General features: G+C 40.5%; 1 protein-coding gene across 2 annotated transcripts in view; it reads left to right on the top strand.

Annotated features, from left to right (window-relative positions):
* Positions 1–25,026, top strand: part of CWF19L2 (CWF19 like cell cycle control factor 2) — a 1,774,451-nt gene that overhangs the window by 908,388 nt on the left and 841,037 nt on the right. For both annotated transcript variants that reach the window (XM_044072604.1, XM_044072603.1), the window contains exon 12: positions 2,108–2,320. In XM_044072604.1, the coding sequence (XP_043928539.1) occupies positions 2,108–2,320 (213 nt within the window). The remainder of the gene's footprint in view (positions 1–2,107; positions 2,321–25,026) is intronic.

The following is a 25,026-nucleotide window of genomic DNA, read 5'->3' as shown; positions in this document are numbered from 1 at the left end:
AATCTAAAGTGTAGTTAGATCCAGTTTCATAAATTATGCAATTTATTTAGCCCCACACATGGAAGTATACCATTTTGATATATCAAGTGGGAAATACTTTGCAACTTTCAGTTTAACTTAACCATCAACCATCATATATTTGTTTTGCTAGGTACGGTGAACACTTTTAACAAAGGTACAACACAGAAACTACAGCTGACCGATATTCTCACTGCCATTCTGAAAATACAGGTACTAGTTGGTATTCTAGCTGTCTTAACTAGATACTGTAGTATTTCATACTTAAAACTCAGAATTAAATTTCCAGCAAAGATGAACTTGCCAGCTCAAAGGCCAGTATTTTACTTTCATATTCCATGATCCAAAACAATGCCTCACAGAGGCTTTCAAATGCATTTATGTGTATGTGTAGTACAGTCAGATGTTTGTGCTGTTAAATATCTATTTAGTGAAAGTTGCATTCTTATTTTAATTTGTATATGTTGTTGCCATTCATGTTCTGAGAGTCAGATGTCAGTTGTGTTCTCCTTGGTTTTCATCCTGTTGCAATATCATCTACCTCCGCTATTTTGATTAAGACCTTCCCTGTTTTGTAGATTACAGCTAGTTTGCTTCTTTTCTCTCAAGCAGTTTATGTCAGGTCTTTCTGCCAGTCTGCCCTGACCACATTCAGCATTTCTGCCCCACCTCATCTAGAAGTATTTTATGCATGATTTCAGGTCTGACATGCTTTTGTATATAATTTAATAATTTAACCAATTGTTTTTTCTGTGTGACCTTTTTTCTCATTGTTTTAGTTTGTTAGCTATGCTATTTTGTCGATACTCTAATGTTTATGGATATCAGTTGGGTACAACAACCCTGTGTTTTCAGAGTCAAACATTCCTCTTATATTGTGTTGATGATACCATAAGAAGGTAGAAACATGCATGTCCACAACCAGAGGGGTTTGGCTTTATTGGCCTGAAATTGTCCTTAAATAGACTTAAAAGTAGAAGAAAAAGTCATGGACATTCAGAGTTGCCATTTAGCTGAAACACCTGATATCCTTAAAGGGTAATTAGCATATATCCCATGTTGCCTCTGATACCTTTTTTACTCATTTTTATTTTCTTAATCATTGCTAAATTTTAGGTTAGCCACTTTTCAAATGGCCCAGTCTGCTCTCTACTTGTGAAATTGCTTCTTTTACACTTACCTAATGTGAGCAAGATTTACGCATCTTTTTTCCCCACAAAGATTATTGTCTAGATAATTGAATTTCCTCCAAGCTTGCCTAAAATATTTTCATTTCTCATGCTCATTCTTGCATTTTTGCCACCCTTGATTCCCTTTTCCTCAACATTTTCTGTCTCACCCATTGTTTTATTTCAGATTTAAACAAATTTGATTGTTACAGTATAGCACTATCTGCATGCCAATCAATTCCTTTTTCCCATGCTTTCAAATTGAGTTCCTTGTTTTCAACTGCAGGCCTCTGATTATTTATTTGTCATGTCTAGACCTTTAGCACAGCTGTTTCTCTTTCTACTGCTTACCGTCTTAAACCGTACAGTTTTCCTTTGTTAGCTTGCCTTTCCTCAGTGCTTCAGGCATTTTTTTTACCCTTATGAGGTATTCAAAACCACTGTTACAATTAAATGGGTATATACTCATATACCCAAACTATTTTGACTTCCTCCCACACTTTCAGCACAGTCTTTTCTTCTCTATATCCCCATCTTAATGTTTATGTTGTATTATTAATTCCACTTATTTTGTTTGCCTAATCTATGTATTACTTTTCTCTGAAGATTGTAGTATTTTACAGCCTGTTGACACCATTTCGAATTGCTAAATGTGCAGGTGTTAGGAGCTGACTTTAATCTTACACATCTTCCCTTATCCCATCTTGCCAGAATAAGGGGAATGAGGCAAGAAGTTGCATTACTGTTACTTATGCCAAAGAGACAAAGATACACCAGAGGAGAAACTCAAATTGATTATAGGGTTCTATTTCCATATGGTTTCTAAGTTATTATTTGCATGACTTCTGCTGTTGCAAGTTTGACATTATTATTGTTTATAGACTTCTGCATCTTTTTTTCTTTTCCTGTTATCTTGACAGTTCATGGAGAAGACAGACAGAGACTACTACACATTGGATGATATGTTTATTTCCAGTTCAGCCAAAAAGGAGCGGTCTGGAAAAGAAGAAGAATGGCAAAGGCAGAAAGCAGTCAGCGAACACAAGCACCTGGCAGCAAGAATGGAGAAGTGTCCCTACTGCTTTGACAGCCCAGAGCTCCCAAAACATATGATTGTTGCTGTAGGAAAAAAGGTAAGGTATTAACTAGTATACACACTCACAAACGTGTGTGATGCTAGAAAGATGCAGAGAATTAGTGTGTGAAATAAATGAGTATTTTTTGTTTGTGGACGAGAGTATTGAGTGTTAAAGCAAATGTTGCTTCAAGATGACATTTTTGCAATGTAAATAAAGAAGCTAAATGCAGCAAAATTGTTCACTGGTCATGTATATTGAATTAGCCATTTGTCCCTCTGTACTGACAGGTTTCACATCTTTTTTGGCCCCCTGCTTTATTTTTACAGCTATATTATCCTATGATATCCCATCCAAAGTGATTCTGCTTTAGAAGAAAAGCAGCACTCCCATACAGACTGACCTTGCATTACCAGTCACCTGTATATTTAGAATGTGGTGTGCATATAAAATATAGTTGATGCATGGTTAAAAAAATGTATCCTCATCATCTGTGTAATGGCTGTGAGTTCTGTAGTGCAGTTTTATTGTCATGGAATGCATACGTAAGTGTAGGTGTTGAAGAAAAACAACAAAATAATATTTTTTCGTAAATGGGGAACCAGAACACATTCCAACACTTGCGTTTAATTAAATTCTGAGATTCTACCATATTCACTTACATGCCGTGGCCCATGTCATGGTTGCTTCTTCCTACAATTAGACTCCAGTGCATTGAGCAAAATAATTTCCTGTGAGTTTCAATCAACATTGGAGAATTTTGTCTGTGAAGAATAAGTTGTTGCTTACTAGTTTGTGATATAACTATAAGAACTGAGCTGTTGTGGATTAGTTTGTGATATAACTATGAGAAATGAACTGTTGCTTACTAGTTTGTGATGTAGCTATGATAACTAAGCTGTTGCTTACTAGCTTGTGATATAGCTACAAGAACTGAGCTGTTTCTTGCTAGTTTGTGATACAACTATGACAACTGAGCTGTTGCTTACTTGTTTGTGATGTAGCTATGACAACTGAGCTGTTGCTTCCTAGTTTATGATGTAGCTGTGACAACTGAGCAGTTGCTTACTAGGTTCATAGGTTCATAGGATGATACTAGGCCATTGGCCCAGAGGCCCTTATAAGCCTAGCCAATAATTTTGTCCACATTCCCACAAAGGCAGCACTTGTTTTCCCTGATTGTGATTTAGTTATGAGAACTGAGCTGTTGTGTACTAGTTTGTGATATAACTATGAGAACTGAACTGTTACTAGTTTGTGATGTAGTTATGAGAACTGAGCTGTTCCTTACCAGTTTGTGATGTAACTATGGGAACCAAGCTGATGCTTACTAGTTTGTGATATAACTATGAGAACTGAGCTGTTGTTTACTAGTTTGTGATACAAGACATATGTTTTGTTAATTTCTTACACAATCCTATTCATCTAAGCTGTGCCTGCAAATTGGTCCTTTAAGATCAATAAAATTAATTAATTAATTCTGATATTTCAGCACAAAGGCAAGGGTGCTATGTTTATTCAGTAGAATTTTGTACACTCGCTGGGCATTGTGGCAGAAAGTTTTGTTTTGTTTTCCTCTCTTGTTTTTTTAATTTAGAGCAGAGCAAGCTGCTAAATGCTTTGCCTAAAGTATAGAAGGCCATAGAAAGGGAAGTGAAGATGTCAGAATAATTGCACTGAGATACACAGCCTCTAAGATTAGAATGAACTTGCATATATATATATATATATATATATATATATATATATATGTATATATATATATATATATATATATATATATATGCAAGTGCAATCATTTTCAGGACAGACTGCATAGGTATGAGAGTTGGTTATGTTTTTCTTGAACTAATGAAGAATGCCAATGCCACATATTGTTCTATATGTTGCTCTGCTCTCTCACTAGTAGAAGAAAGCTGTATTTGAACCTTTGAATCTCTCAATTTTGTGTCTAGGTTTGCTTAGCATAACGGCTAGCCAGCTAGAGCAAGAAGGTGTGGGAACTGTTATAAACTTAGGAGGCTCCCCTTAGCTTTGGAGTGAGGCTGAAAGATTGTTCCATAAAGAAGTCTTGGGGTACATGTGAAGGATCTAGATAAGTATAAAACACATGCGTAGGTCTGACACAGTGGATCCATGTTGTGATGCTTAAAACAGCATCCAGTTACACTACTGTCCTTGTGAGTGCCCCTGCATTGAAGCAATGTCTAGTTATGATGTGGAGAAGATCCAGAGGTAGGGCCACTCTCTGCCAGAGATTTGTTTGAATGTAAACAGTGAAGATCTTCAGTAAAAAGAATGTGAGTATTGGATATGGATTGATTACAAAAACAGAGGCAAAAATGCAAGCCTGAACATCCTCTGCAGGAGAGAAGGAGGTCATTAATGTGGAAAGACTGCTTAATATGGTTATTAGAGGAACTTAAGGAAATAGATACAGTAAACTCCCTCTTATCCAGTCTCACTGGGACCATATCTTAAGGTGGATAAACAAATGGCTGGTTAACCAGAAAAAGCATACAAAATAATATTTTTAGGTTATAAATCAGTTAGAATAACAAGATTTGTGTTAGTATGCATTCTTCTAATGAATAAGAAGCCTAAAACTCAAAAGACTGTCATTATTTAGCCCAGAGGAGGCAAAAGTGTTGATGTGAAGTTGTTCAATCTCACTGTTTATTCTTACACATGAGTATGAAGCCGAGCCATCGGCTCAGAGTCGGATGCTTTACTAGCTAAAGATCTTAGAGTAGCTCAAGGCCAGGCCCCTATCCCATGATGCTGTCTGTCCTACCTCAAATCTAGTTTGAGAGCTTGGGCCAGTTGATGTATATTTACTTCTTTTTGGCTAATTCTGCTGCATAATTTATAGACATATAAGTTTTTCTAAAGTTATTTTTCTTACTGCTGTTAGGCTAGTTAGCCTTTTGAGTGCTTTGCTTTATTTGAGCTGTCATCCTGTATAAAGCAAAGCACTCAAAAGGCTAACTAGCCTAACAGCAGTAAGAAGAATAACTTTAGAAAAACTTATATATATATATATATGCTCATTTAGTGTCTGTGATTATAATTATGTCTGACCATAAAGAAAAACAAAAATTTGGCTTCAAGAGGTGTCCAAAATTCAGGCAGATGTCCATTACGGATGCCCATGTAAGTTGCGTTTATTGTTTGGGGCCTGTTCACCTTCAGGAAGACTGCTCTATCTGCCATTCCTTCAATAGTCAGGTTTTATTAGAAAGAAGAAGGAAGCTGGTGGATAGAGGCTTGTTGAAGCCAGATTTTCAGGAGTTCTTGGATAATGCTGACTAGACCTCCAAGTCTTCGAAGGGGTTGAAGTCTTCGAAGGAGTCCTCAGAGCCCAAGTCATCGGCTCTGAGCCTTTCCGTGAATGTGCGTTCGCCGGCTCCGCAGTCTTCGGAGCCGTGCACTGAGCAAGTTTTTTGGAGCCGGTCCCCAGTCTTGGAGCCGTTCTCCGAAACCTTGAGGTTGCCTATCCTTCGATTGGTGGTGTCTTCGGTTACTTTGACTCATTCTTCGAGGACCCTTTCTGATGTGGACATGGACCGGGTGGTGCAGAGGCTTCTGGAGAACCCGGCACTGGCTAAATTATCGGCCTCGACCCAACAGGTCTCAGGGCCTAAGACCATTCTACCGGCTTTGACAACTCCTCTGAGCCGAGCAGGGCCTTTGGAGCCAGAGGAGGAGGATCTGATGGTTGTAGAGCCTTCGAAGCTGAGGCCTGTCCCCAGTGCCTTCAGGTCTGTCAACCCTGACTTCTTTGGTTCCATTGGAAGAGTCTGGGAGCCGACACACTCTCGTCAATTCCGGGGAGAGAGTCAAACCGATTCATCGGTTCTGACATTTCCTCTCAGGGCTTCGACACGGATGAGCTCATCTCCGTCCTCTCGTTCAGAGCCCACTGTCTCAGCGCCGGGAAAGTTGTCGTCTTCTTCGGAACCAGCAGCTTCCTCGGGTTGGAGCAGTGGGGCCTTCAATGCCATGAGGAGGGTTATGTTGTCTAAGACACACACATCATCAGGTCCTTCCTCTTCCACCTCTAAAGTGCTGCTCTCTGCCTCTACATCGCAGGTCCCTGTTAAGCATCGAGACCCGGAGCCTCAGGTAACCCCACTGGGTGACCCTTGCTCTATTGAGACCTCACCAGAAGCTTCCACTGATGAGGTTTCCAGGAAGAAATTATGCAAGAGGAGGCATTTAGATTCCCCACAGGAATCCTTGACATCAGACACTGACTTAGAGGAATCGGTAGGGTCCCCATGGTCCCCCTTGGAGGATATCTCCTTTGCGGATATCCTGGAAGTCCTAAAGCAGAGGGCTGACTGGCAGTCCATTAGCCCTACTGAGGATGAGTCGGTGCTCCTGAAGGCCTTTGGGTCTCAACCTTCCACCTCCTGGGTGACTCCACCCTTCGAGGAGTTGATGGAATTGGTTGCTCGAAGGGCGTGGGAGTCTCCTGATACTATGGAACCGGTCCCTCAGAGGCCCAACAAATATATCACCTCTCCCCAAGACAAGATGTTCCTCACTGATGGAGTCCCCGTTGATGCCATGGTGGTGGGGGCGGCAGCAACCAACAAAGAGATGTCAGAAACCTTTTTCTACAGTCCATCCTCCTAATAGGGATTCCAGGACGATGGACAGATACGGAAAACGCATCTTTAGTTCTGCGACCTTTGCCATGCGATCGTTTAACTACTTGACTCATCTTACCCGTCTTCAAAGAGATTTCCTGAAAGAGCTTGGAGATACTCTGCAGGGTAATACAGATGGAGCTGTCTCTGACTAAGTCACAGCACAACTTAATACCCTTAACTCCATTGTGAACTTGTCCATGCAGCTCATTTCCTGTGCAGCCGATGGGTCGAGTCGGGCAGCGGGTTCAGTGATAGCTCTTCGGAGACAGTCCTGGATGCGCTTATGCTCCTTTGCAGAAGCCTTCAAGTCTTCCTTTGTCAACACTCCATTTGATGGCTCTTTTCTGTGTGGGACCAAAGTAAAGGAGACTCTCACTAGATGTGAGCAGGAGGGAAAGACTCTATCTGTCGTAGGAGTCCGTTTATCCACCCCTACCAGACCATACCCCAAAGGGCAGAAAGGTGGAAAAATGTGGTTCCGAAAGTCCCAAGGAGCTTTCTAGAACACACATAGTGAAACCCCCTCAAGGGGCAGAGGAGGGGGAAATAATGGAAGACGCCGCTCCGGCAGCAGTGGGGGTCTGCAGAACCAGGGTGACAGGGATCAGTTCCTTGGTAAGCCCTATCAGCACTCCTAAAAGGAGGCCCAACTGTCCTGCTCTGGAGGCAGTCGGGGGTCTCTTGGCTTTGTATCCAGATGCCTGGCTAGGAATTACAACAGATTATTGGGTACAAAGCAAAGTTACCAGAGGATACATAGGTTCATAGGTTCATAGGTTCATACTAGGCTATCTGCCCAAGGGCATTTATAAGCCTAGCCCATAGTTATGTGGCTTTCGCCACCCCTTTAGTTTGAATAAAAACTATGCCTATCATTTTGCTGTGCCTCTGTCAAGCAGTGACACTGAAGTAATCCCTGGGGTATATCTGCAATCTCCTATCCATTGATCAAGATTTCACTTGAACAAGGCCAGAGAGGTGATCTGCCTCACATGTACCGGGATTTTGTTCCACAGCATAGGGAGTCTCTGGGTGATGAATCTGTCCCTCCAGCACGTTCTATTTATAACCGTGTCAAGGTTTAAGTCTCCCGCCCTTGTGGTTCTGAGGGATCTAGATTTTTTGAGGTGAAGCATATTCATCAAATCTGGGTTTGACATGGCCTTATATGTCAGGCACAGGTCACCTCTGAGCAAGCGGTATGAGACTGAATAGAGCTGGATATGAGACTGAATAGAGCTCATGAGACTCATCCCATTTCTAGAAAATCCACCTGTTGGCAAAAAAGTCCCTGACATTCCACCCAGTCTCAGGGATCATGCAGCCATAGAAATCCAGAGGCTGCAGGAAAAGAGTCATCCAGCCAGTCCCAGCAGACCAGATAGGATCAGGAACTTTCTCCATATTCTTTTTAGTTCCAAAGAAGACAGGGGACTGGAGGCCCATATTGGATCTCAGCAGACTCAACACATTTGTAAAGAAGGAGAAGTTCCAGATGGTCACACTTCAGTCTGTTCTCCCATTCCTTGGAGTGGGCGATTGGATGTGCTCTATAGATCTCAAGAATGCATACTACTACAGCAAAATGGACAGGCCATCTAGAGATCATCTGCATTTCCGGCTGGGAGCCAGTCACTACCAGTTCCGAGCACAGCCCTTTGGACTCACAATTGCCCCCAGAGTGTTTACCAAGTACATGGCAGTGGTTACGGCTCACTTGAGGCGTCTAGGATTCAGAGTGTTTCCGTATCTGGACGACTGGCTCCTTACCATTGCCTCCAGGCATCAACTAAATCTGTCCAGGGATCACACTGTCAACCTCTGCTCTCAGTTAGGCATCACTATCAGTTTTGAAAAGTCTGCATTGTCGCCATTGCAGCGTATCTCCTTTATCGGAGCAGAACTAGACACTACCACCACCACAGTAAGATTGCCCCTGGACAGAATAACCATATTCCGAAACCAGATCTCGGACATTCTGCGGAGAAGAAAGATACCGGCCCATCAAGTACTGAAACTCCTAGGCACCATGGCAGCTACGCTCATAGCAGTTCCTCTGGGACGTATGCACATGAGGATTCTTCAGTGGCTACTATTCACCCAGTGGTCGTACCAGCAACTTCCCATGTCATTCTTAATCATGATTATGGACTCTTGCAAGAGCAATCTTCGCTGGTGGTTGACCAGCCAACAAGTTACAGTGGGTCGACCATTTGTTCTCCCCCCGCCATCAGCCACAGTGACCATGGATGCTTCTTTGATAGGGTGGGGGGGCTTTTTCAGGGAAGAGCAGCCCAAGGCACCTGGTCGGAGACAGAGTCACAGTTGCACATCAGTTTTCTGGAGCTGATAGCAGTGCTTTTGGCGTTGCAGCACTTTCACGACTCTCTGCCTCTAGGGACGATTACTATACAGACGGAAAACATGTCAGTAGTCTGGTACATCAACAAACAATGGGGAACCAAGTCTTACCCCCTGTGTCGAGAGGCCTTGAGAATTTGGCAGTGGGCTGCGTCCACTGGGTGCTTTCTGATAGCAACGCATATCCCGGGGAAATCCAACGTGATAGCGGACAAATTGAGCACAGCCATTCTGCTACCACATGAGTGGTCTCTCAAAAATGAAGTTGCAGAGAAGATTTTCTGCAGATGGGGCCAGCCCTGCTGCGACCTGTTTGCAGCCCCTATGAATGCCAAATGCAGAAGCTACTGTGTCCTGAATCCCCCACCAGGGGACAGCCCAAGGGACTTGCTCATACACGATTGCCCCCCAGGACTCCTGTATGCCTTTCCACCTATACCCCTGATTCCGAAGTTCTTGCAGCAAGCCAAAACCCTGGGAAGGACTGTAATTTTAATAGCCCCTCTTTGGCCTCATCAGATTTGGTTCCCCTTCCTCCGACTCTATCAACTGGAGGAACATTGGATTCTGGACCCAGTTCCAGACCTACTGACACATTCGTCAGGAGCTGTCCATCCCTCCGTTTATTCTCTTAGACTGACAGCTTGGCTGCTTCGATTCCTTACCTAGCCAGGTCACATGATTTTTCTTCAGAGGCACAGCACATTCTTGTATCTTCGCATAAGGCTTCTACCAGAAAGTTGTATGCTAGTAAATGGAAGCAGTTTGCTTTTTGGGCCTCTCAAAATAACATTGATCCCTAGGTTGCACCGATTGCTAGTATCCTGGAATTCTTATCTAAGCTTTTTCACGATGGTGCTGCAGCTGCCACTATTAGAGTTCAATTGGCTGTCATCTCAAATTTTCACCTCGGAGCTGAAGGCTCTAATTTAATGTCTCATAGATTATGTAGGGCCTTCCTTAAGGGCAGCATTCATCTTAGGCCGCCTGTTCGACAACCCTTTACTCCTTGGAATCTAAATGTTGTGCTGTCACGTGTTATTCTTCCCCCCTTTGAGCCTGCATCATCCTGTCAGTTGAAGTTTCTTTCTTGGAAGACTATTTTCTTGGTGGCCATTATGTCAGCATGCAGGGTATTTGAGCTTCAAGCCCTTTCTATCAAACCCCCGTATTTGGTGTTCCATCCAGACAGGGTGTCACTGAGGACTAAGCCTTCATTCCTGCCAAAAGTGTGTTCTGAGACCAATCTGAACCAAACTATTGAACTTCCAACCTTTTTCAGTAATCATTCTAATAAGTTGGAATACATGTTGCATAAAGTTGATGTCCACAGACAATTGAGATTCTGTTTGGACAGGACAAAGGAATTTAGAAAATCTGACCAACTCTTTGTATCTTATGCTGACGCTAAGAAAGGATTACTAGTTTCTAAAGTTACCCTTTCCAAATGGTTAACTGACTGCATTAAACTTATCTACCTTTCAGCGAGCCAAACATTAGAGCATGGTGTGAAGGCCCATTCAACTAGAGCCATCTCCACTTCTTCCGCTTTTACGGCTCGTTTACCTTTGGACACCATATGTGCAGCTGCCACTTGGTCTAAACCTCATACCTTTATCACTCATTACAAAGTGGACAGGGCCTCCAGGGACAGGGCTTCCTTTGGTTCCACTGTCCTCAGGAATATACTCCCTTGAGCCACCCAGGATTAGGGTGCTTGGGACGTTACCCATGTGTAAGAATAAACGGTGAGATTGAACAACTTCACATAAAGAAGTTATGTGTGTACCATAACATTCCATGTGAGTTGTTCATCTCGCCATTATTCTTACATTCCCATCCACCTTCCCCCTCCAGAGCCTCGAAGAGTGAGTAGACTTGGGGTCTGGTAGTCTTGTTCTGGGACTTCTTACTCCGGCTGGAGTATTTAGTGAATTATTCTTGTTCTTGCTGAGTTCAGCAAACTAGATGTGAGGTAGGACAGAGAGCATCATGGGATAGGGGCCTGGCCTCGAGCTACTCTAAGATCTTTAGCTAGTAAAGCGGCCGACTCAGAGCCAATGGCTCGGCTCTGTACCCATGTGTAAGAATAAAGGCAAGATGAACAACTCCCATGGAACGTTATGGTACGTACATAACTTCTTTTTCTTCTTGGTTGTCTTTTGCTAGGACTATGGCAGAAATCTGATGGCCGGTTAAAGAGAGGATGGATAAGAGTGAGTCTACTGTAAATTGTAGTTTTAAGTAGAAAATATAGTTGCAAGTAAAGATTCCAGTAAGATTTCTGTTGTGTGAAAGATAGTTATGAATTTCAGTACAGAAAACACAACTGTTAGTGTTGTCACCAGGGTTTAGTGCAATAAAATGAGTGATGATTTTCAAACAAAAGTGGGTAAAGTTAATATTGCATTTGGTTTTAAAGCAATTATTAATCAGCCCTAGACAGCAAAGTATATTACAACAGCTCTGGAGATTGTATAAGCAGAAGTAGAAAAGATTATTGACAGTCGCAAAGAAAGGTGAGTCATCAATATTTAGAGCATTGAAGCTGCAGTGGGGGCAATGTCAACATGACTGTGGACAGAGCAGATCTTAGCTCTTATTATCATTCAGGCACCTTCTCAGCAGGTTACTGAAAAAAGCACACTTGCTAAAGAATATGCCACTGTTAGGGATCAGAAGAAAACACCTTTCCATAAAATAACAGTATTTGAGGACTAGAGAGAAAATGGATTTGGTGGAAGGGCCAGAAACATGTAATTGTTTCTATTTCTTACCCTGGTTCCTGTAAAATCAGATTAAAATAATTTTAGATGAGTTGAAATATGACTGGTTGCCTAACTGTATTCTTTTATTCATTGAATTATGTTGTTTTTATGGCATTAGGTGTTAAGACCATATGCTGCAAACCTTTTGATACTTTTTGTGTCACCATAAATGATAAAATGGAAGTTGAACATCAGTGGCTGATTGGCTAGGGTTTGGCACATGATAAATATTTATAACTAACTTGAGTCATTAAGATTTAAATAATACACTTGAACAGTTTATGCAGAAGGTACCTAGATTAGGCAGTAGCATTAAGTTACAGATTTTAGAATAAGTTATAAGTATGACCCAGGCTTTACAGTTTATGCAGCAGTTTCAAAGGGCATTATAGCATACTTAGAATAACAGAGCTTGATGAAGATTTTTGCATTCTCTGACACCAAACTATTTATTGGGTAGGGTCAGTGACAAGAGAATCAGTCCCCAAAGCCAAATGAAGTTGCAAGGTACTGAGAGAGAAGAAAGCTTTTATTCCTTTTTAACCAAAAAGGACATTATAAGAAAGAGTGTCCCCAGTTGTATGTTAGAAACTGAAAAAGGCAGCTTGTGAAATGATTAGAACATCAAATGATGGAAAAATAAGACAACTGTATCAGACCTGTAATGATTTGAAGAGTCAGTTCAGTGGACAAAATGAAGCAGTTTTACCCACCCCACTAAAGGATGGACCTTTTTCTGACCCATGTAAGGACAGGTGATGGTCCCCAACCACAGACAAAGAATGTTGACAGTTTATATACATTTGTGCAGTACTAGCTGCAACAGTTAAGCAGAGTATTGATATTGCTGCTGACTGTATTGTTACAGTGATGAGGAATGTACAGATGTTGGATAAGATCATAAAGATGGTCTAGAAGCTAACCCTGAAGATTTTATACATGTTGTACAACAATGATTGTTAAGGGGTTAGCCTCCGATCCTTCCACCTCTTTTCCCCCCGGGCAAGGCCAGTTGGCACTTTTTACAGGGAAGAATAGAGTGAATGCCATGGGAAAATATTTTAATAGCTATAGAAGCTGCAGACTCTGACTTGGAAATTGTCAGCTTTGGATGAAACGTAAACAGACTTAACTAGCTTTGATGCATCTCAAATCAATGCATATTAGAGTAGACAAGTCAAGTTATTTTATGTTATGTTACATTTGCTTATTGATTTATTTATTTGTGTTTGATTACTGGGATGGATCAGCTGGGCCATGCAAGACTCCTTTTTACTGGAGGCCTGGGGAGAACAGCTCCAAATTTTAAATTGTTACAATAAAAATGTTAAAATATAGACAATACAGAAAATATAAATACACCATAACAAAATTAATGGCTTAGCATGGTGATTGTTTTTAGGAGAAATAATAGTAAAAATAATAGTAACAAAACAGTGTAAGATAATTTGTAAAGAGATGTAGGGATATGGAAGGGTATTTATGAGAGTGAAAAAGATTATAATTAGAAAGACACAGAGAGGGTTTATTAAAGGAAAGATTGTTGGAGTGGTTTACAGAGAGGGATTTAGTTTAAGTGGAAAGGTAACAGTTTAGATTTGGAAGGGATATATAGTAGCATTGGAGGATTCTAGGATTTTAAAGAGCAAGACAGCATAATTAGAGGAAATAATGGAGGTAAAGAAGACAGGATTTGATTGTTATATATATGTAGTTGTAAAAGAAAAGCAAGAGACGTAATGATGAGTTTAGCCAGGTGATATGGAACAAGAGTTGTGCCAGGAATTAAATAGGGAGTCCTTTAGTCTGATTTTGAAGTAAATGTAGGAGGATATTATTATTATAGTAGTAGGGAGGGAGTTTAACAATTTAGATTCATAGGTTGTCACCAATGATATTATATGATTTTTTTTTATCCGAAATAGACTTGTGTCTGATGACCCAAGCTGTCTTCTGCAGTAAGAAAGTTAGCAGTTTGGTAAAGGAGGCCTAATTTATAGTGAATGTTTCTCACATATGTCAAATTTAAGTTGATCATTTAAAATGAGCCCTAGCAGTTTGGTTTGTGAGACTATTTTTAGTTGTTTGTTTTGAGAGGAGAATTAAATTGGAGTTTTTGTCAGTGTATGATCTAGGAGTAAAGAGCATTTTTTTAAAGTCTGTTGGATTTAGAAGTAGTTGTGATTGACATGGGTTTCCATAGATGTGAATAGTTCTTCAGTGATGGTTTGTTGTGGGGGTAGGGAGAATGGTGAGTAGAGGAGAATAACATCCAGTACTTATTGAGCTAATATATCCAGACGTAAATGAACCTTGACTTCCACCATAAACACGAACAGGAATAGAACCAGGAATGCCACTGACGGGACAAAACGTCTTTTATTAATACAACAACGGTGTTCTTTGTGTTTCACTGTTGCAGTCATTACATTTGGGTTATCTGCCTGCAGGTAGCCCTCAGCCAGCCTGAATATCAAAGTCTTAGATTCCTGCGTCGGATGCTGTCTCTTCTTCCATGATGTCAGGTCGTCAGGGGTATAAAAATGCAGCCAATGCCATTACACCAGTCTTTCTTGCCGCGTGGTGCCCGAAGCAGAAGCAGTTCGCAAGTGCCGGTCGACTGACTCCTGAAATTTTCGTTTTCGAGTTTCAGAACCGAAGTCTTCAAAAAAGCTAAGTACCCCATTGGGGATCCTTTTCCTTGCTCTTAACCGATGTCAGTAAAAGTTAACAATTGTATTACCTGTGGAAAGCAAATACCTCATAAAGATTTTAATTCGTACTGCATTCCTTGCTTAGGCCCAGACCACGACGTCCTTCGCTGTCGGTTGTGTGCCTTATTCAACCCCTGAACTATTCGTCATCGGTCTATTTTTGCAGCAAATTATTTTAGTACTTGGTATAACTATCCAGAAATGGCTTCGGTAAGCCATCCGACTACCGATATTCTGAAAAAAACTTATTGATAAAGACAGAGAGAGAGATCGCATAGGTCCAAAACTGCCGACGCTTCCGTTAAGCTAGTCACCAGTCCGTACTCATTGAGGCACTTTTGCAGCCCCTGATACCCGCTACTTCAGATTCAAAGGCCTCTACTGAGACCCATTTGGAGTCCGGTATGCCGCGAGATGCTTTTTCGACTATGGAACTTGCGGATGTCTCTACCTTGGATTGGTCCAGAGGCGCTGTGCAAGCACCGGCTTCTGAGGGTGTATTCAGGCCATGGACTTGCATTTTAAACCAATGCCATCTTCTTCATCGAGGCCTAAAACTCGGCCCACACCTAGAAAACCGGCATCCAAACCACATGGTCAGGCCCATATGCCTAAAAAACAAATTCTTAGAATGGCTGAAGATCTTATTACTTTAATCAGGGGAAGCCAGCCTTCCGCAGAGACCTGGAACTGATTTTACCTCTGATTCTTCTGATCAGGATTCTGATATTTCTGTTTCTTCTGATTACCAGGATTTGTCCTTATCTACCTATGAGGGTTCTGATGCAGAGGATTCCATTCTCTCTGCTTCCCCTCCAGAAGATTTTTCTTTTGGTGAAACCTTGCACACTCTTAGGGAGCATATCCACTGGGAAAGCCAGGATTACTCTGATTCCAAAAAGAGGCTTCGGGAGTTCTTACTCCTTCCTCAACACAGGCCTTTAGCTATTCCCCCTGTTCTGGACATTGTAGATGATGCTTTCTTGGAATCTAGCCTGTCCCCAGACACCTTACCTCCAGCTGCTAGGAAACTTGACAGGTATTACAGAGTACCAGACTCTCACAAGTTTCTTTTCAAGAATCCTACTGCGGATCCAGAGACCATTTCACAAGGTCCAAAGGGCATTAAGGCTTCAGCTGCCAAAAATCTTACCCCTTCTGATAGAGATTCTAGAGCCTTGGACAGATGGGGTAAGAAGGTTTACACTTCTGCTACTTTGGCCATTAGGGCTTTAAATTGCCCGTTTCATATGTTAAAGTACCAGCAGCATATAATGGGGCTGCTTAAACAGAAAATTATGTTGATTCCTGAGTGTGCTGAACACAAAGATTTATAGGATTTAATGCATTCTGCTGAACAAGTTGGTAAACATACTTTGCAATGTGGTTTTGATTCTTTAGAAGCATTATGCAGGGCTGCTGTCACTGGGTCTGTACTTAGAAGGCATGCTTGGCTTAAGGAGCAAAACTTGCCAGATCATGTTAAAGCTAAATTGCTGAATGCTCCCTTAAACCAAGACCGCCTAATTGGCAACAAAGCATTAGAAGTCCTCAAAAAGATGGAGGAAAAAGCTAAATCTATGCAAACTGTTAAAGATTTCCTGCAGGTACAGCCACCCAGATTTAATAGGCATTGGCTTTCAAAGCATTGGTCCTTTCCAGCCTCCTCCAGGGCTTCTCAGTCTAAACCCAGGAACAGCAGACCACCTAGGTTACAGTCTCAGGCTACGCACAGGCCTAAGCAGTGGGGGGCTCCCACTTCCAAAGCAGGGAGTAGTAAGACACCCCCCTAAGGGAAAATGGCACAATGCCTTAACCTTATCCCTTCCAAGCCCTGCTCAGCTGCCTGCTCCCATAGGAGGAAAGCTTGCCATACATGCAAAAAACTGGGAACTCATTACCCAGGACAAATGGGTTTTGAATATAGTTTCCCAAGAATACAGATTCCACTTCCACACCCTACCAACCCCAAACAGTTGGCCAGACCTACCCCCAAATCAGTGAGCAGAGGCCAAACAGCAGGTTCTCTCTCTCCTAAGTGTCAGGGCTATTCAGCCTGTCCCAGCAGAAGAAAAGAGACAAGGTTTTTATTCAAGACTTTTCCTGGTACTCAGAAAAGACAGCTCTTGGCATCCTATCCCGGACCTCTCTATTCTAAACACTTTTGGTAATCCCAAAATTCAAGATGCTAACACTTCAGTAGCTGCTTCCTATGCTAGGCAAAGATGCCTGGTTGGCAACCTTGGACGTAAAGGAAGGTTACCTGCACATTCCAATAAGGGAATCTTGCAGAAAATACCTACGCTTCAGGGCAGGCTCCATGCACTATCAGTTCCCTGCACTTTTTTTTGGCTTATCTACTGCGCCCAGGGTATTCACAAAGTGTCTAGCTCCAGCCATTGCATTTTGCAGGCAGATAAATATTCAAATATACCCGATTGTCTGATTCAGGCAGAAAGCCAGGAATTGCTATTAAAACATCTGGTATTCGTAAAGAATCTTCTAAACTCACTGCACCATAAACTAAAAGAAACCTCACCTAGTACCTTGCCAACAAATTGTATTCCTGGGAGCAAGCTTGAATACAACTTCCCAGATGGCTTTCCTCACTCCAGAGAAACAAGTTTATTTGTCAACCTATGTCAAACTACTGGCCACAAAGACCCAGCTATTTGCAAAGAAAATCCTGCAAACCCTGGGGTTCACGGCCTCTTGCATTCTACTAATTCCATATGTAAGACTGCATATGAGGAAACTACAATGGTATCTAAAAAGCCTGTGGTGTCAATATTCTCAGGACCTGGAATCAATGATTCCTATCATTTCTTGTATAAAGACAAGAGTTCCTTTGGTGGGCAGAGGCCTGCTTCCACAACAAGGGGCTCCCATTCACTCTACCCCCTGCCGCCCACACCCTGACAACAGACACATCAGACTCTGCATGGGGGGGGGGCTCACTTGGCTGGGCAGTGCATTCAGGGCAAATGGAACCCGAGACAGATGCACCTGCATATCAGCCAAAAAGAAATGTTAGCTGTACAGAATTCCCTGACAGCCTTCAAGGACCACATTCTTCCAGGACAATTATTGGTAAAGACAGACAACACCACAGTTATGTGGTACATAAACAAGCGGGGGGAACCCACTCGTACCCTCTCTGAAGACTAGCCATGGCTCTGTGGAGCACAGCCTTGAGCTGTCAAGTGCACCTACAAGCTAAATTCGTGCCAGGCAAGTTAAATTCACTGGCAGACAACCTAAGCAGAAATCTCATGGACCCACACGAGTGGAAACTGGAGCCAAAAATATTCAACTTCTTGAGAAACAAATGGGGGAATCCAGAGATAGACCTGTTTGCCTCCCCTCAGAACTACCAATTGGACAAATTCTGCACAAGGACTTCCCACAGTCAAGCTTGGAAAGTGGATGCCCTGTCCTTTACCTGGGAAAGCCTCTCAGTTTATGCCTTTCCCCCTCTGCCTCTCCTCCCAAAGGTTCTGCTAAAGATCAAACAGGACAAACTAAGGACAATACTGATTGCACCGGACTGGCCACACCAGCACTGGTGTACCCCCTCTTGCGCAGTATGACACTGCTGGAACCTTGGGACTTGCCTCAGACCCCTTCCCTGCTGTCCCAGCAGGCAGGCTAGATTCTGCACCCCCAGCTTCAAACCCCCTGAACCTTGCAACCTGGCTAATTCCTTGAGCTCTCCAATAGCATCCCTCAGTAAGCAGGTGCTAGATGTCATTCTGGAGGCAAGGAGGCCTAGTACTAGAAAATCCTATGCTGAAAAATGGAAAAGATACTGTTCCTGGAGCCAGACTCAGGGGATGGGCACAACGGTGCCCAGATTACCGCATATTCATCAGTACTTAACAGAAATGCTCCACAAGGGCCTTTCCTTCTCGTCAATTAAAATTAATGCCTGTGTCATTTCAGCACATTATAATACTGAACCACCCCTCTTCTCTCACCCCCTGCTAAAGCAATTCCTCAGAGGGGCCAAAAATCTAAGACCCCCCAGGAGGGCCCTTACTCCAGCCTGGGACCTTAACTTTGTATTGGAAAAGCACACTCTCCCTCCTTTTGAGCTAGCTGCAACTGCAGAGTTGAAATTCCTTTCTTGGAAAACAGCCTTCCTTCTAGCCCTCACTTCAGCAAGAAGAGTGTCTGAATTACAGGCCCTCATGGCAGTGGAGCCCTTCATCAACTTCCATGCAGACAATGGTGTCCGTCAGGACCAATCCTTCCTTTATGCCCAAGGTGGCCCTTAATCAGTCCATTCATTTTCCTACTTTTTTCCTGAATCCACAAAACAAAGGAGAATGAATACTGCATTCTTTGGACGTGCACAGACAACTTAGATTTTATTTGGACAGGACTAAGCCTCTCAGAAAATCTGAACAGCTGCTAGTTGGCTTTGCTGAAGGGGCAGAGGGGAAGCCCATTTCTAAGCAAACCATTTCTAAGTGGATAGCCCATTGCATTCATTTCTGCTATAAGCACCATGGAAAACCTACCCCACAGGGAATAAGATCACATTCCACCAGGGCTGTATCTACCTCTTCAGCCTTTCTCAGAGGTGCCCCTACCAGGGACATCCTAGAAGCTGCTACCTGGAGCTCTGTACATACCTTCACCAAGCATTACCACATGCCTGTTTTTTTTAAATCCAGAGTTGGTTTTGCCACTGCAGTCTCACAGAGCTTAATACCTGGTCCTAACGCTCTCTAACTTCCTCCTTCCTTCCTTAGCTTTGGGAATCAACCCAAATGTAATGACTGCAACAATGAAACACGAAGAACATAGTACAGTTGTGTACACTTATCATAAATGTAGACGTTCGAGTGTATTCACAGTTGCAGTCCTGGTTACCCTCCCTCCAGCCCCCTGACTTCTCTTGGCTCTACATTCCTTCTTGTTTGGTGTATTTAAGCTTTCTGGTCTGTTTGCTTTTTGTTGGAGGTGTAACGTAACATATAATTGCTTCCCATTATGGGGGCACCTGACATCTGGGGCAAGAAAAACTGATGTAATGGCATTGTCTGCATGTTTTATACCCCTGACGACCTGACATCATGGAAGAAGAGACGGCATCTGACGCAGGAATCTAAGACTTTGATATTCAGGCTGGCTGAGGGCTACCTGCAGGCAGATAACCCAAATGTAATGACTGCAACAGTGAATACACTCGAACATCTACATTTATGGTACTTTCTGGTACCTCGGCTTCTTTTTTCAATATCATTTTGTCCCTATATATGCACCCTTTAACTTCAAATCATTCAGTTAATTAGTTTCATTAACCCAAATAATTAAGCAATTAAATTGTTAGTAACCCAATTATAAGGCAATTCATAAAAACAAACTGAATAAAACTTCTCAAAATACATTTTAAGCTCCATACATACAAGTTATAACTTCTAAATCATCTCCAATTATTAATAAATATTTTTAATCCTATTTTTAACATTTTTAAACATTTCTAAACATTTTAAACAATTCTAAATATTTATCACAATATTTTTTAATACTCTTTAAATACTAACTTGGTACAAATTAGATTCTACACTTTTATACAATTTTTTAAAGTGATGTGTGCTAAAATGAATCACAAATGTTCGCTATGGTAAGGTAAAGTGCATTATACATCTGATTTGTGTCTACAAACTAATTTAAATTCTCATAGTACATGTCTTTGTTTCCCAACCTTTAAACATTCATTTTTAATATTTGCTACCATGCATCCTAAAAATTCCCGCATCATGACTATTTACTGTATATGTAAAATTCATTCTTTCTGAAAAAACATTTGACATTCAGATATTATCTAATGTCACTATAACAAATCAAATACTAAGGTTGTTCTCCAAATTCATACCTCAAGGACACAATATATGAAAACTGATTATCATTCTACTCTCAAGTTTGTTCAGTTGCCTTTTAAAATTCCCACAATTGCTCACCGGACATGCTAGAATACTAAAAAATAGACTCTTGTCCAAACCCTGATGTTTGGACAAGAAGTGCATAGCAACAGGACTCTCAGGTTTCCGTCTTCTCACATCCCCTAGATGTTCAATAATCCTCACTTTGGCCTTTCTGGTAGTTTGACCAATATACCATGAGATTGGATGACAATCACAACCTATAATATGCACTACTCCACAGCTGTCACAATTATAATACTCTGTGGCCATATGCAATTTGCCATTAATCTTTTTCCCATCTAAATTTTTAACATGATTGCATACAGAACATCTCCCACAGCAGTAAGTTTCAGCATTTTTACTTGTACTATCAAAAAAACTTAAATGTAAACTTTTTTTCTTATTCAACAACTCTTTCAAATTGCTGTACCTGCTGTAAGAAAATGTTATATGTTTGGGAAACAATAAGCCAGTGGAAGTGTCCTCACATACTATCTCCCGGGCTTGCCTGACAATTTTTTCCAAAATGGGAGAAAAGTCAGAGTATATAGTAACAAAAAATAGTTTCTCATCTTCCTCCATATTAGTTTCTAAATTGTTTCTGACCATTCTTCCATGATGGTTAGGGCCGATTCTTTCTTTCCTTCCTCTGCCATTTGTCACCTTATTTTTTGCTCTCTGTAATGTATCATCATCAAAACTTCTATTTTTTAACCTCATGTATACTTCATCCAAATTTTTTTTTCTGTAACTCAATTTCTGAGGTGTTCAAAAAATCCTTTTAAATTCACCATATGGTAATGATTCGATCAAATGTGGGGGATGCATGCTAGTAGCATGCAAGAAATTGTTCACTGCTGTTGGTTTTCTGTATGGTTTATGCTGTACTTTTTTATCATCATTAATGTAAATCATGACATCCAAAAATGGCATATTATCTCTACCAATTTCCCAAGTGAACCTAAATCCATGTGCATTATTGTTTAAAGTTTCCATAAATTCCACAAATTCAGCCTGATCACCTTTGCAAGTGAATAGTAAGTCATCTATCTATCTCTTATAATACACTACATTTTTTTACATAATAATCTTGTGATGTCATAAATTGATTTTCGAAATCGCCCATATATATGATAGCATACGATGGGGCAAATGCTGCCCCCATCGCTGTCCCCCTTGTTTGTAAGAAAAATTCATTTTTACATGTAAAATAGTTATGGGTAAGACTGAATTCTAATAAACTTAACAAAAAAGTAGAATGTGGACCTTCTCCTAGTTTCCTAACCATTGCTTCCATACCCCATCTTCTGTTAATATTTGAATATAAAGCAGTAACATCTACTGTTACCCAAAAGTAATCATCCTTCCATTTCAAATTCACTAGTTCTTCACAAATTTGCTGAGTATTTTTAACATGTGAAGCTATAGTGGTCAAATGTTTTTTGAAATGAAAATCCAAGAAAATTAGCTTATTCCTGAAATAATAGGCATCCCTGGAGGATCAAGCATATTTTTATGAATTTTGGGAATTGCCTGGGGGTTTTCATAATCAACATTTTTACATCCTGATGTTTCAAAAAAACAAATCTTTCTCCCCGTTCCAATATTAATTCCAACTCAGTTGAAAAACTGCACAGAGGGTTATATTGTTATTTAACATATCCCTCCTCAGATAGTATTTTTGAAACCATTTCATCATATTGTGTAGTATCCATAACTACCCAATTGCCTCCTTTGTCAGCCGTTTTGTATACCATCCCATTCTTATTTGATCTAAGTTCTTGTAAGGCCATCAATTCTACTTTACTCAGATTGTAAGTTTCAAACTTCTTTACAAACTGATCATAGCTATTCTCTACTTTCTTGCACACTAAATTTTCAAAAACATTAATAGCTTGACTTTTCTTAGTGGACATAAATTTGCTATCTAAACTCAGTTTGGCCATTTCCAAACAACCATATCCTGTGACAAATGGTTCAGATGAGATATTACTTTCTCTGACATCATTTACATCCACTTCACCCGAACCAATGCAAATCTCATACATTTCATTTTCATAGATGCTTACATTTAAAATAAATCATCTTCATCATCAAAAGATTCATTACTATTTACTACATCTGCACAGGGCTTTTCTTTTCTAGTGTGAAAAAATACTTTGAGGTTTAACTTGCGACAAAATGTCTTAACATCAATAATCATATCTGCCAAAGATGGGATTTTAGTAGGTACACATTTTGTGCCTCTGAGCAAAACATGTTCAGCAATGTCAGATATATTAACATTTGTGAGATTAATACTTTTCATAATACTGCTTTCTGTTTCATCCACCCAGATATTTGTAACAGAATCTACACTCACATTGTCTTCAGCTTTATTACTATAGCTTTCACTATCTTCACTATCACAAAAAAATGAGAGACTCATCTGGACCTCTGTGATAGACATATTAATTTAAATTAGGCTGTCCCCTTTCCCCAAAACTGTTGCATGCTCCATACAATTTACCATTTATGTTATCCTGAGTTTTAAGTTATTGCCATCATTTTCCATATTATAGGAACTATGCAATTTATTTGAACATTTAACATTCATACTTTCAGTTATATTAAACTGTTCAACATTCATCAAATGCATATTATTTCCTTCATTGTTTTCACTTCTGATGTCAGAAATATTAGTGACCACTTCAGCATGCACATTGTTCTGAGCTATACTTGAATTGTTTTCATTATTCTGTATATTACCTAAGGAATCCAGCCTATCTGAACATTTATCATCCACACTAACATTGAAATTAAACTGTCCTTCTTCCTTAAATGAATCACGCATTTCATACGATTTTTCAGATGTTTTTATCATTGAATGCAGATTATTTACATTACAAACAGTATTATGAACATTGTGAGAAAAAACGGGAACATAGTCATTTCCACGTGTAATACAAACATTTGTATTAAAGTTTAGCAGTCTTACTTCTTTCTGCTTCTTCCATTGCTTTTTCCTTTTCCCATTCTTGTTCTTTGTTGTTGCTGCACTTGTACTTGCCCATTTGTGGCATTTTTTAAGCTTGTAGATTCATCAGAGTTCACTTCTTCAAAGGAGACACTTTTTCTCTCTGAAAACTGTTCACATGAAGATACAGATGAGTCACGAGCCTCACTCCCCTGCCTTTTGCTTTTCCGGTATGTACTAGCACGTCCTCTCCGTGAACGGACATAGATTGAGCCATTTTCAAAATCCTTAATATCTCTGTTGAGCTTTTTCTTTTTCCGCTCTATGATGCTATTTTCTGCTTTCCATACATTAGAAATGATTTGTTCAAACAATAATTTATACCTATGTGTGGAAATGTCCTTACAAAGTGCTTCTTGCAATGCCACGCTCTCCCCCTGCAGTTTCTTATTTCGAGCGTTCCGTTTGATCAGAACCTGCAACCAAGTGATAGTGCATCGTAAAGAGGCCTGCCTCCACTTGGCCAAAAGATCACATTCATCATCGGAAAAGTCACCGGCAGCCGGTCTATTCGAAGGCCCCTGGAAGTAATTTCTAGTGCGACATATTTCTCCAACAGTTTGTTATCGTAAAAAACAGTTACTTCCCTGGTCATAAGTCTCTCTAATGTATGGAACCTGTCCATATCACAATCCTGTGATGTAGAACCCCCAAGGATCCTTAGAAACAAACTTCTATTCACGATCAGCAACTAAATCCATGAAAGAGCAACAGGTTACAATTTCTGAAGTTTCAGTGGCCTCCATGTTCCAAAAACACTATATATCCAAACATAAACGAACCTTGACTTCAACCATAAACACGAACAGGAATAGCAACAGGAATACCACTGACAGGACAAAACTTCTTTTATTAACACAACAACGTTCTGGTACCTCGGCTTCTTGCCTTCTGTTGGAACATTTTTCAATATCATTCTGTCCCTATATATACAACCTTTAACTTCAAATCGTTCAATTAATTAGTTCCATTAACCCAAATAATTAAGCAATTCAATTGTTAGTAACCCAATTATAAGGCAATTCATAAGAACAAATTGAATAAAACTTCTCAAAATACATTTTAAGATCCATACATATATTTTATAACTTCTAAATCATCTCCAGTTGTTAATAAAATTTTTTAAACCTATTTTTAAACATTTTAAACAATTCTAAATCATCTCCAGTTGTTAATAACTATTTTTAAACCTATTTTTAACATTTTTAAACATTTTAAGCAATTCTAAATATTTATCACAATATCTTTTAATACTCTTTAAATACTAACTTGGTACAAATTAAATTCTACACTTTTATACAATTTTCCTGTTC

This window comes from Protopterus annectens, chromosome 5.part0 (assembly GCF_019279795.1).
Source record: "Protopterus annectens isolate FY-2018-M chromosome 5.part0, PAN1.0, whole genome shotgun sequence".
Classification (NCBI taxonomy): Eukaryota; Metazoa; Chordata; order Ceratodontiformes; family Protopteridae; genus Protopterus; species Protopterus annectens.
Note: the sequence above shows the minus strand (reverse complement) of the source record. Positions and strands in the feature narration are given on the sequence as shown.